At 41.9% G+C, this 12,390-nt stretch overlaps 1 protein-coding gene across 2 annotated transcripts in view; it reads right to left on the minus strand.

Annotated features, from left to right (window-relative positions):
• Window positions 1-877: 877 nt before the first annotated feature.
• The window catches only part of SCCPDH (saccharopine dehydrogenase (putative)), a 53,437-nt gene continuing 41,924 nt past the window's right edge, over window positions 878-12,390 (minus strand). For both annotated transcript variants that reach the window (XM_023216131.2, XM_023216130.2), the window contains 7 exons: window positions 10,811-10,941; window positions 10,089-10,206; window positions 9,151-9,270; window positions 8,987-9,043; window positions 4,604-4,715; window positions 2,548-2,629; window positions 878-1,510 (listed from right to left, as the gene is read on the minus strand). In XM_023216131.2, the coding sequence (XP_023071899.1) occupies window positions 1,405-1,510; window positions 2,548-2,629; window positions 4,604-4,715; window positions 8,987-9,043; window positions 9,151-9,270; window positions 10,089-10,206; window positions 10,811-10,941 (726 nt within the window). In that variant the 3' untranslated portion in view covers window positions 878-1,404. The remainder of the gene's footprint in view (window positions 1,511-2,547; window positions 2,630-4,603; window positions 4,716-8,986; window positions 9,044-9,150; window positions 9,271-10,088; window positions 10,207-10,810; window positions 10,942-12,390) is intronic.

A 12,390-nucleotide genomic window follows, 5' to 3' on the forward strand; every position in this document is an offset into this window, starting at 1 on the left:
AAAGGAAAATCAGGATGAGACACACACGTACCTCAAGCCAGAGGACGGGGTCACACTGCTACCTTCAGAATCAGGGTCAACGCTCGAGCATACACTGCAAAAGCTAGAAACAGGGATACGATAGCTTCACCTAGCGGTTCCCAAATGCGTTATCAAAAACACAGAGGCTCCGACCTCCTGACCTCCTGACCTCCTGAATGCAAACTCCTGGAGGCACTGAGGAACCTATTACTGTTTTGTGACTCAGATGTGCAGCTCGTCGCGGGCTCCATTGCTCCGGCACCGCTTTCTAATTTTAGAGCTGATAAAACCTTTCCTAAGGTCCCACAAGTTGGGGCACAGCTGAGGATCTGTATCTTGTGATGACCAGGCCAGGACAGAGGCAGCAGAGGTAGGGTGGGCAGTACTACCACCAAGAATCCTCATCTTCGAGTTAGATACCCTTCTTCTTAACAGGCAGAACAGAAGGGTCTCCCAACACGAATCATATTCCTCAATATTTTATCTTCCCCACTTTTTAGTAGAAATTCCATAAAGGAGTGGTTGTCATGTTTAGGTAAATGAACATGATCGCTATGTATATATGTGTTTATTATATGCTTATTACAAAAGAAAATGTCTTTTGCCTTATTTTAGGGCTTCCATGTAAAACTTAGTTAAAATACAAAAAGTAAATTAGAGAAAAATTCTGCTTAGGCAGTGAAAATTGACAGCAACTTATAAGCTGTATCCTTAAACCTAGTCACAGATACAGAATTAGGTAAAGATAAAATGATGAGCCCGTTTATTGGCAAGAAACAGGTTAGGCCACTTAAGCAGCGTGTTTCTACCACTATACAAATACGCAGGCAGGTCCAAACACTAAACCACCATTCAGTTGACAACCCTTTATTTTTCAACTTAGGTAACAGTCCAAAAGCAGTGTAGATGGGCGAAAAACTAGGCAAAAATAGCAAAGAGTGCAGTTTCATTTAGCAAAGGCTCAAGAGAGCATGTGGAGACGCTCACTGGAAGGTGAGATTCCCTTCCTACTGTGGTAAGGCAAGCAGCAGTTCCTGTCGGACACTAACGCTGCTGTGCGCCCTCCGTGAACAATGCTGCTGCTGTACAGAGTGGGCACCGCCTCCCCGCAGACCTGCCAGCTCATTCATGAAAACCTACCAGGAACACATCAGTGAAAAACACGTCAAATATGAGTTCTCTCTTATAAGCAATAAAATCACAAAATCAGCTGAGATTTGAAATTTAGGGTAAGCTAGGACAATTTCCTGCTTTTTAATATGTAGATATTTTAGATTTGACAATCATTTCCACATACACTCAGGCTTACAGAAGAGTTTCAAATATCAAATAGAGAAGCTGTTAATTCGCGCATGTTATGACTTCAGTTAATTCTTCCAGTGTTCAGACTTCAGAGCTGCTGATAACACTAAACTCAATCCCGTGTTTGTTGAGTCTGTCAATCAACTTTGTTTTGGAAAAAGCTGCTCCAGGTGTGAAGACCCCGCCCCTATAAAACAAGAAGAAGAAGAAACAGTGCACTCAGCTCCTCTCCAGTCTCCTGTTTCACAGGCCTCACTACCAAATTGCCACAGAACCCATGAAAACCCGAGTCTTCATGCTCATCACGGCTTCCTTCCTACAATCAGCCAAATGAGCAAGTAGCTATTAGTCAGGAGAAACCTGCACCACAGTCAACCCCATCTAGACTGGCTCCGTTCCTGGTGATACTGTTTCCATTCTATGCCTGTGTCCAAGGGGCACACTGTGCGCCATCACCCTGAAGAACCGCTGTTGTTTATAAGGACAGTCCTCAGACTCGGGGGGATTAAAGAAAGACCCGAATGGAATAAATTTAGGTAATCAATTATTATTAAAGTGTAAACAGAACTTAAATTGGATGAAAAAGAAGGTTTTAAAAATATGATAGCTAACATTCATAAATGCTAAATATTTTCAAGGGGGACCTAAGTATTCGAACAATTGTATATAGGTTTTACTATGTACAAATTTTACTTTTATCAATCCTGTTTTGGGTCATGCCTGATTTACTTCTCAGCAGCAGGACTATGCTCATTTGAAAAGCCGGCCTCGTTTCAGGGTGAGAGCTAAATGCTCCAGTAAGACACTACGTCTGATCGTCATCTAGCCAGGATCCTATGGTTCCACTTATGCTGGTGTCAGGCAGGGGTACCACTGCCAGCTGGGTGTAGTTCAGCACTGACTGGAGGCTCCTAGTAATACTACTTAACAACAGGGACCTTTTGTGTGTGGCTGACTCTGGACTTGAGCTATTTTTATAAAGAGCTGAAGTTAACTTATGGCTCTCCGACTTTTCTGTCTCCTCTCATTTACCTCCACAGTTGTTCCTCTGGGACCAGCTTTGGGCTGGTAAGAAGCTGTCCTTCTCAAAGTTTTAATTTAACTATATTTTTGGAACTATAAATGCTTATGTGCAAACCCAAAGCCTGAAAATCAAATCAAAATAAGCTAAAATATAACACAGATAAAAAAGATATCTTCTAACTGGAAGAAAACCAAACTTACGCCTCAGGCAGATCAGAAGCGTCATTTAGAAGAGTCATGGCTGCCTGGACCATAGCTATGGGGGTAGCCACATAGCCAGCCTCTGCAGAAAACAGTTGATCAAGGAAAAAGAAAGCATTCATGAAGTATCCCTTCAACGACATCAAAAATCCAATGGTAGATTTTATATCTAACTCTAGGTGTGCAGATTTCTTTTCAATAGATACTCTAGTCACTTAACAAAAATAACATTTCTATAGTATTTATTAAGTGTTAGGAACTGTACTGTTTTAAATCTATTAAACTCATTTAATTTTCATAACAATTATTTAAGGTCAATATTATTTTTATCCCATAGAGAGAGAGGTTAAGTGACTTGCCCAAACTAACAGGTAGTGACTGAGCCAGAAGCACACCCAGGCAGCTGGTTCCAGAGTCCACACTCCTACCCACTGCACTGCACTGCTTCTTGACAATCACTGAAGCCAATGATCCTGGGTTTTTTGTTTCTCTATTAATACACTGAGCCGATCCCTATCTGTATTCACACACTTCACTTAAAAACAACAACAAAAAAAACCCTCTCCATTTTTTTCTTAAAGAAAAATGACTAAACACGAGTAAGTTAAAAAAATGTTTATAAACAAATGGAACGTTAGCATTTATAATCCTGTCAAATAATGAAAATACAGTCAACTTACCTTAAAAAGTCAGGTGGGAATCTGAGAAAAGGGCAAGATGGAAACATACTATCATCTGGCTTGATTAAAATCCCCTGCGGGCCAGGCATGGCAGTTCATGCCTGTAATCCCAACACTGAGGACTGAAGGCTGAGGCAGGAGGATTGCTTGAGCCCAGCCTAGGCAACATAGTGAGACCCCGTCTCAATAAAAAATAATAGCCTGTGACCTATCAGGGCTGACAGTAATTATACCACAGTTCACAAGTGGACCTGTCTGTCTCTGCACAGTTTTCTAAAATGTATAGCAAAAGTTCTTGAATGTTTTTGGGCAACATTCTTTTTTTTTTTTTTTTTGAGACGGAGTCTCGCTCTGTCGCCCAGGCTGGAGTGCAGTGGCCGGATCTCAGCTCACTGCGAGCTCCGCCTCCCGGGTTCCCGCCATTCTTCTGCCTCAGCCTCCCGAGGAGCTGGGACTACAGGCACCCGCCACCTCGCCCGGCTAGTTTTTCATATTTTTTTTAGTAGAGACGGGGTTTCACCGTGTTAGCCAGGATGGTCTCGATCTCCTGACCTCGTGATCCACCCGTCTCGGCCTCCCAAAGTGCTGGGATTACAGGCTTGAGCCACCGCGCCCGGCCTGGGCAACATTCTTTTAACAACCTATCAGAAGCCATTCCCTTCCCTTGAAAAGTGCACGTGTGCATACACATTTTACAAACAATGTCAGGGTGTTCAGAGACTAAAGAAATCCTAGACCACAGATTTGACTGATGTTATAATTACACTGCTTGCATATGAGACTCAAACAGGTAAATACCAACCAATCCCTTTTCCTATTAATACTAATTAAAACTTGCCATTCGGAATTATTGAATCGTACTCCAAAAAAAGCCAGAGGGAAGGATGCACTAATAAAATAGGATTATATCAATAATTTCAATCTTCTTTTGACAGAATAATTTTAAGTTACTTAATGTGTACAAATGTATTTCTAAAACAAGCTTTAAAAAGAATATATTGGCCGGGCGCGGTGGCTCAAGCCTGTAATCCCAGCACTTTGGGAGGCCGAGACGGGCGGATCACGAGGTCAGGAGATCGAGACCATCCTGGCTAACACGATGAAATCCCGTCTCTACTAAAAAAATACAAAAACGCTAGCAGGGCGAGGTGGCGGCGCCTGTAGTCCCAGCTACTCGGGAGGCTGAGGCAGGAGAATGGCGGGAACCCGGAGGTGGAGCTTGCAGTGAGCTGAGATCCGGCCACTGCACTCCAGCCCGGGCGACAGAGCAAGACTCCGTCTCAAAAAAAAAAAAAAAGAATATATTGTAATGGCATTCTACTTTACAGCTTAAGAGTACAAGATTCCCAAGCATTCTTAAGTGATATGTGAAATACCTGGTCCTTTCACCTGAGTACAGATTTTGATATTTGGTTTGTTCTTATCAGTACCAATGCCTTGGCTGTATCCTTGACCAAAGAACGTCAATGTGAATGAGGCAGCATCGATCTGTGAAAGAGAAAGCAAAGGGTGCATTTCATAAATACGTCATTTCCTCCTGGAACACAGTAAAACCGACTATTCTATTTCAAGGGAGACATTTTCAACAGATGAAAACATTATTTTATCTGCCAGAACATCCTGTCATCATTTAAGCATGGAGTGAAAATTAATTCTTCGAAGCTGTAAGTTTTGAAGACTGATGTGATGCGGGGGGGAAGGGGAGTGGTAAGAAATAGGGAAGAAATAAAGATGAACTGGAAATAGTTTTTATTGGGGGACAGAATATAGAAATCTGGTTTTAGATACCTATTTGAGGCGATAGACAAAAATAACCAGCAAGTAATGGAAAATGGGCCTGGAGTATAGGTATATAATTGTTCCATAATTGTTCCACTTAAAGATGTAAAAATTCGACTCAAAAAATTAAATTCTAGAGGACTTATCCTAGCATGTTTCATAATCACTAAATTTAGGAATGAGGTGATAAAGAATTCAATCACGATCAACACATTTTTATTAAGTATTAACGAAGGGTCAGAGACCATGTTAGGCCCTGAGACATAAATATATGATCACTGCCTTTCCTGGAGCTTACAGTTTAATAGGAGGGAAGGGGGAGAGAGAGAGAACCAGATTAAATAACAATATGAGACACAAACTACAACATACGGGAATAGCTCAGAGGAGGGTGTTACTCATCTACCAGGCAGAGGGCAATGGTTCTGAAGTGTATACACACACACAAACACATTTTAATATATTTTTTTAAAACCCAAAAAGTAGATGGATTCCAGAAAGGAGAACCCATTATTTAAAGGGAAGAAGGGATGCAGTAGCATAGCCTTTCCAGAACATACAATTCAAGAGGTACAGACAAGGTCAGATACACATGCCACACGTGTCCCCTCTCCTGCTACGGCGCCCACACTCATGGGTTCTAATCCTCTCTCAGGCTACACACACTATCCAACCCAGCATAGTCTCTGGGTGGCTCCTACCAATTAATTTCAAAGTTGGATGAAACATGAAACCTACGTGCTATCCAGAACTGGGTCATGAAGGGTGTAGGACGGCCTGACATCTCTGAAGATGGACTTCCAGCCAGTTGTGCTCCAGGGGTGGGTACCAAAACCACTCAAATCTGGAACCTTCTTCCTTCCTCCACAGCAGTGATTCTCAACCCTGGCAGCACATCAGCGTCACTGGGCAGGTTTAGAAAGCCCCAATGCCCAGGCTGCATTCCAGACCAACTGAACCAGAATCTCTGGTCATCTGTTTTGGCTTCTCTTCCACAGTTGGGAACCAATGCTCTATGCTTTCAGGCCCCACTGCAGACTTACTGAATCAGAATGTCCAGAAGCAGGATGAGGGCATGTGTAGGTGAAAAAAGCTCCCTAGGTGATTCTTTTTATTATTATTATTATTATTATTATTTTTTTTGAGACGGAGTCTCGCTCTGTCGCCCAGGCTGGAGTGCGGTGGCGCAATCTCAGCTCACTGCAGTCTCCGCCTCCCGGGTTCCCGCCATTCTCCTGCCTCAGCCTCCCGAGTAGCTGGGACTACAGGCGCCCCCACCTCGCCCGGCTAGTTTTTTGTATTTTTTTTAGTAGAGAAGGGGTTTCACCGTGTTACCCAGGTTTGTCTCGATCTCCTGACCTCGTGATCCGCCCGTCTCGGCCTCCCAAAGTGCTGGGATTACAAGCTTGAGCCACTGCGCCCGGCCTATTATTATTATTTTTTTGGAGATGGAATCTTGCTTTGTCACCCAGGCTGGAGTGCAGTGGCATGATCTCGGCTCACTGCAAGCTCTACCTCCCGAGTTCAAGCAATTCTCCTGCCTCAGCCTCCTGAGTAGCTGGGACTACAGGTGTGCACCACCACGTCCAGCTAATTTTTGTATTTTTAGTAGAGCCGCGGTTTCACCATATTGGCCAGGCTGGTCTCGAACTCCTGACCTCAAGTGATCCGCCCGCCTCAGCCTCCCAAAGTGCTGGGATTACAGGTGTGAGCCCCCGTGCCTGGCCATGATTCTGATATATGAAATCTCAGTTAAGAATCACTGCCAAAGCAGTGGGTCAGGAACATTTTATAAAGAAGGCAATGACAAGGTCAGATTTTCTGTCTTAGAAAGATCTTTTGGACAGCAGTGGGAAGAAAGAAAGCATAGGAAGGCTATGAAAAGTTGAAGCAAGAGACGAAGCCTGCACTACCAGCCACGAGATGAAGCCTGCACTATCCACAAAGTAAAACAGCAACCCCAAAAAATAACAGAAAATATCTTCTAGTCCTTTTGTTCATTTTTGAATTGGGTTGTTTGTTTTTTGTTGTTGAGTTATAGGAGTTCTCTTTATTTTCTAGATATGAATCTTCTGTCAAATATATGATTTGAAAAAATTTTCTCCAAAGAAGACATACAAATGGCCAATAATTGCAAATGAAAAGATGTTCAACACTAATAATCATCAGGTAAATGCAAGTCAAAAATGCAGTGAGATACCACCTCACGGCCATTACAGAAAACAACATGTCGGTGAGGATGCGGAGAAACTGGAACTCTTGTATACTGCTGGTGGGAAGGTAAAACGGTGCAGCAGCTCTGCAGAACAATTTAGGGGTTCCTCGAGAAGTTAAATATATAATTTACGTATGGTCTAGCATTCCATTTCTGAGTATATGCCCAAAAGAACTTAAAGCAGAATCTTGAAGAGGTTATCTGTACACCCACGTTCGCAGCAGCACAACTGGCAATAGCCAAAAGCTGGAGGCAACCCATGTGTTCACTGATGAATGAATGGATGCACAAAATGTGATCCCGACAGGCAACAATCATTCACCCTTACAGAGGAAAGAAAGTCCAACATATGCTACAATATGGATGAATCTTGAAGACCTTATGCTAAGTGAAATAAGCCAGTCACAAAAAGACAAAGACTGATTCCACTTACATGAGGCACTTGGAGTCATCAAATTCATAGAGACAGAAAGTGGAATGTGGTTGCCAGGGGCTGGGGGAAGGGGGAAATGAGGAGTTATTGTTTAATGGGTGTAGAGTTTCAGTTTTGCAAGATGAAAAGTGTTCTGGACACGGATGGTGGTGATGGCTGCACAAAAATGTGAATGTACTTAATATCACTCAACATTTTTAAATGGTTAAGATGGTAAATTTTATGTTTTGTGTATTTTACCACAATAAGAAGAAAAAAGAGGCCGGGCGCGGTGGCTCACACCTGTAATCCCAGCACTCTGGGAGGCTGAGTCGGGTGGATCACGAGGTCAGGAGTTCAAGACCATCCTGGCCAACATGGTGAAACCGTGTCTCTACTGAAAATACAAAAAAGTTAGCCGGGCGTGGTGGCGCATTCCTGCACAGTGCTTACGTTAAGTGCACAGGCAGGGGGATTAGCCTTGTACAAGGGAATATGTCATCCAGAGAGGAGGAAAGACGGTCAAGATGGGAACAGTGATGATAGGTCTGAAGGTAGGAATTTGAGGGGATCCAAAACGGTGCTCTCAGTTATTTTAGTGAGGCAGGAGTTGGGATAATTTGCAGATAGGGAAGACAGCTGCAGTTGGGTAGATTTTGAAAAAAGCCACTGAGAGGAAATAAGAGGCAGGACTAATGAAAAGAATCAGCAAGGGATGCTAACATTCCACAGAGGGGGAAATGGGAACCTGCTGCTACCATCTGTTCAGCAGTGGGATTTCCCCAGGGTGCCTCGTGTCAAGGAGATGAAAGCTAATGACCCAAGGCCTGAGCCGGGGTTGGGATCTGTAAGCCAAATGGTAGAAAATGAGGCAGTCCTATTGTTAGGGATACTGGACACACAGAAATCCAGTCGATCCACCATCGGAATCCAGGGGGTGTGGAAGAGGAAGTGAAACTGGGGGCAGAGGCGGCACAAAGGAAAAGATAACAGAGGAGAAAAATGGAGGAGGAAAAATATCTGAGATTTCTGGAAGTGAAGAGAACACAATTTCTGGAGCTAAATGGCTGGGTTCTCATCCCAGCTGGGGCATGTACTAGCTGGAGAAACTTGGGCAGGTTTCTTAGCCTCTGTGTGCCTCAGTTCTCTAATCTGTGAAATGGAGAGAATAATAATACCTACATTCAAGGGTGTTTGAAAAGATTCAATTATCTAATTTACATAAAGCACTTAAATTGAGTGTCTGAAACACAGTGCCCTGTCAAGTGTTAGATGATACTGTCATCGCACTGAGGAAAAGTAAAAACAAAGAAAAATATTATTTTAGTGTCTGAATACAAAAGAAAGGATTACCTGTTTTTGTGTTGGGCCTTGTTTTGAAAAATAGCCAAAGGAGAAGAACCATGGGAACTAAAGGAAAAAACAAAAAAACAAAAAAACACCTCAGTGATATTTTTTTAAAACCCATGGAAAATACTTCTAATAAAAATAATCTAATTTCATAAAATCTTACTTACTTTTATGAGAAGTTGCCTTCCAATTCCAAACCTCACAAAGAATAAAAAGAAAAGTCCTGCAAACATCAGCTTAATAACAGAGGTGATTCCTCCCACAGTTATGTAAGCAGCATACTGAACCTGGATGACGGAGAATACAAAGTTAGAACATTACTCCCTGCATTGTAGACCAAGTAATACAAGAATGTTAGCTACCTGTACCTTTCTCTTCCATCACAAATGTGGAACAAAAGCAGTCTCCACTTTACAAATGCATTATGTTCTGAAACCTTGTTCAGAAACCAGACACTGGGAGCCTATTTTCTGTCTTGTTTGTCAGACCTGGTGAACAGGAAGTATGATAGTCTACTTTTTAAAGAAAATTGTTTATAAATAGTAACTAGCTTCCCCTACTTGGACACAAAAATCTACATAATCCCTATTGTATCTGAGCTTAGCAATCATACATTACAGAATGCCGAGAATTTCCTATGAGAAAATGCCCTCCACCTTCTAACTTGAAATATAGTTTCCTCCTGAAGTCTCGGAATGAAAGCAGTTACTTTCCTCACCAAAAGCAGCAGGACGGCACTCCAGGTGTGGCAAGGAGAGAAGGGACAGAAAGGGTTGCAGACATTTCCACAAGCAAGAGTTTCTAGCAACTGAAACGCTAAACAGGGATTCTGGGGTGCTTATGACAGCAGGATTTCCCGTACTAAATTTGCTGCTATTGTGTTACATTAGAAAGATATTCAGCAGCCAGATCTGAAGCAAAAGACGAGGCTATAAAATACAAAATGTTCTACCCTAATGATTCTGTGTATTTCCAGAGGGTGAAACATGTATTATTTAGCTCTTCCTTTTTCTGCCTTATAAACAAAAATATCTGACACTGAATAGACAGGGGAACTGTAACACACAGAATATTCTTTATTGATAAATAAATCATATATACTTACTGGTGATTCCTCTAAATTTTCATACAAGTAACGTTGAGTCCTCTTTACAACAGACACATCAGATCCCATAAAAGGAATGGAATAACCTTTGAGTTCCCGACAATAAGAAACTGGCCACCTGCAAGACAGGCCTATGAATATTTTGCATTTCCTGCAGTTACAGCTTTGGCTGGTAAATGTCTGAATAAGCAGATCAGTGGCCAGGCGCGGTGGCTCATGCCTGGAATCCCAGCACTTTGGGAGGCCAAGGCAGGAGGACAACTTAAGGATAGGAGTTTGAGACCAGCCTGGGCAACAAAGAGAGACTCTGTCTCAAAAGAAAAAAAAAAAAAAAAAAAAAAACCAGAATGCTCCTTTCAACAGCCCAGCCCTAAAGTCCTATCTCTGAACTCCTCACATATGTCCTGCAGTATAAAACTGAAGTACATTTTTAAAAAAGAAAAAAAGTTCTCACATAAAATTTAGTTGACAGTTAATTTCTACATTGATAGGGAAAAGTCATAAAATTCACTTATTTCCTAGGATTCAAATGTTTTATAATATATGAAGTACTTAAGCTTATGGTAATGTATTAATTATAACTTATTTATATGTGAAAACAATTCTGAACTTACTACAAAATAGTCTCTAAGCTTTTCTTAGTAACATACTTTATTAATAGCCAAACCAACAACAATATACTTAGACTAGATATATAAAAAATGGATTTTAAGTAAATATACCTTCTCTTCAATTTTGGACCAATGAGTGGGACAGGTTTCAGATTTGATGCATTTCGTAGTTTTCTCAAATTACTCTGATCTCCAAAACCATAAATTGCTGACTTCCAGGTACCATCATGAATGCTCAACCCCTAATAAAATATTTCAAGAGTTAAAGAAACATGTCTTAAGGGGTAGTTACAAACAATCTTTCACTTATATTTGGACAAGACACAATCCCTTATTTAATAATCTTGAGGAGAATTTTCATGACCAGCTAGGGAGCAGTCACATTCATTAGCTTGATCATACTCAGTATTTACACCAAGAGAAGCCCTTTCTTTTCCCCTCCTATCATTCTTTATATTCTGTAATAAGTTACTTAGTTTTACTTCACCAATTTTACTCAACTAATTGACCATATTCCTTCAAGATCAGCCACTCTAATCCTTTTTTTTCCTGCCCCATATGATCTGCAGAAATAGCCACCCTAATCCTCTCTCGATCCTACACAAACTCCTCGACATCTCCGGATGCGTCCGTGTGCACATTTACGCATACATACACCGCGTCCTGTGCGTCTCTCCATCCTGCTACACCTGGTTCCCTGTCTACCTCCAACACCTCTTACTCCAGCCCCAAGTTATAGACCTGTCTTCCTACACAAGTCCTGGTAAAATAATCTTTTAAAACATTTAAAGTTCACTAATATGATTTGTAATTTAATTGCTTTCCTCAGTCGCTTGATTTTTTTTTGGTATCACAGCCAGTGCAGAGTCCTTAGTATTTGCTTGATCTTACTCAGACTCTCATTTATTCACTGATTTTTCATCCTTTCATGAGACTTTGGGCTGTCAGTGCCTTCCATTCTACCAATACTCTTTACCCCCAGCGCCACCGAGAAACAAGTGGCTGAGATGAGACCCCAGGAGAGGACATGACCTCTGAACTTACTATCACAGCGCTGGCCTTTTTTTTTGAGACAGAGTCCCGCTCTTATCGCCCAGGAGGGAGTGCCAGTGGCATGATCTCAGCTCACTGCAACCTCCGCCTCCCGGGTTCAAGCAATTCTCCTGTCTCAGCCTCCTGAGTAGCTGGGATTACAGGAGTGTGCCACCACGCCCGGATAACTTTTGTATTTTTAGTAAAGACAGGGTTTCACCACCACCAGGCTGGTCTTGAACTCCTGACCTCCGGCAAGCCGCCCGCTTCGGCCTCCCAAAGTGCTGGGATTGCAGGCGTGAGCCACCGCGCCCGGCCTAGCGCTGACCTTTCTTTCCCAACCTCTAGGTGGGCCTTTTAATTCTCTATTACATGAATAAACTTCATTTATTATATTGATTGTATATCATTGTATTATGTCCTTCCTTCTATGTTGTTTACATTGTTTAGGTGAACAGAATAATTCAGAAAGATTCAAAACTAATTCTGTCACAAGATTTTCAAAGAGGGATATCCGTGAGGCAGATATGATGGTATCTTTCATTGTTAATAAACAAACTAAGAGAAACAATAAAACCATCAAAAGATTCAGGTTTTTCTATCTCAGCTTTGACGATACTGAAAAGCAGAGATACCAAATCTAACTTTCATTCTGGTAC

This window comes from Piliocolobus tephrosceles, chromosome 1 (assembly GCF_002776525.5).
Source record: "Piliocolobus tephrosceles isolate RC106 chromosome 1, ASM277652v3, whole genome shotgun sequence".
Classification (NCBI taxonomy): domain Eukaryota; kingdom Metazoa; phylum Chordata; class Mammalia; order Primates; family Cercopithecidae; genus Piliocolobus; species Piliocolobus tephrosceles.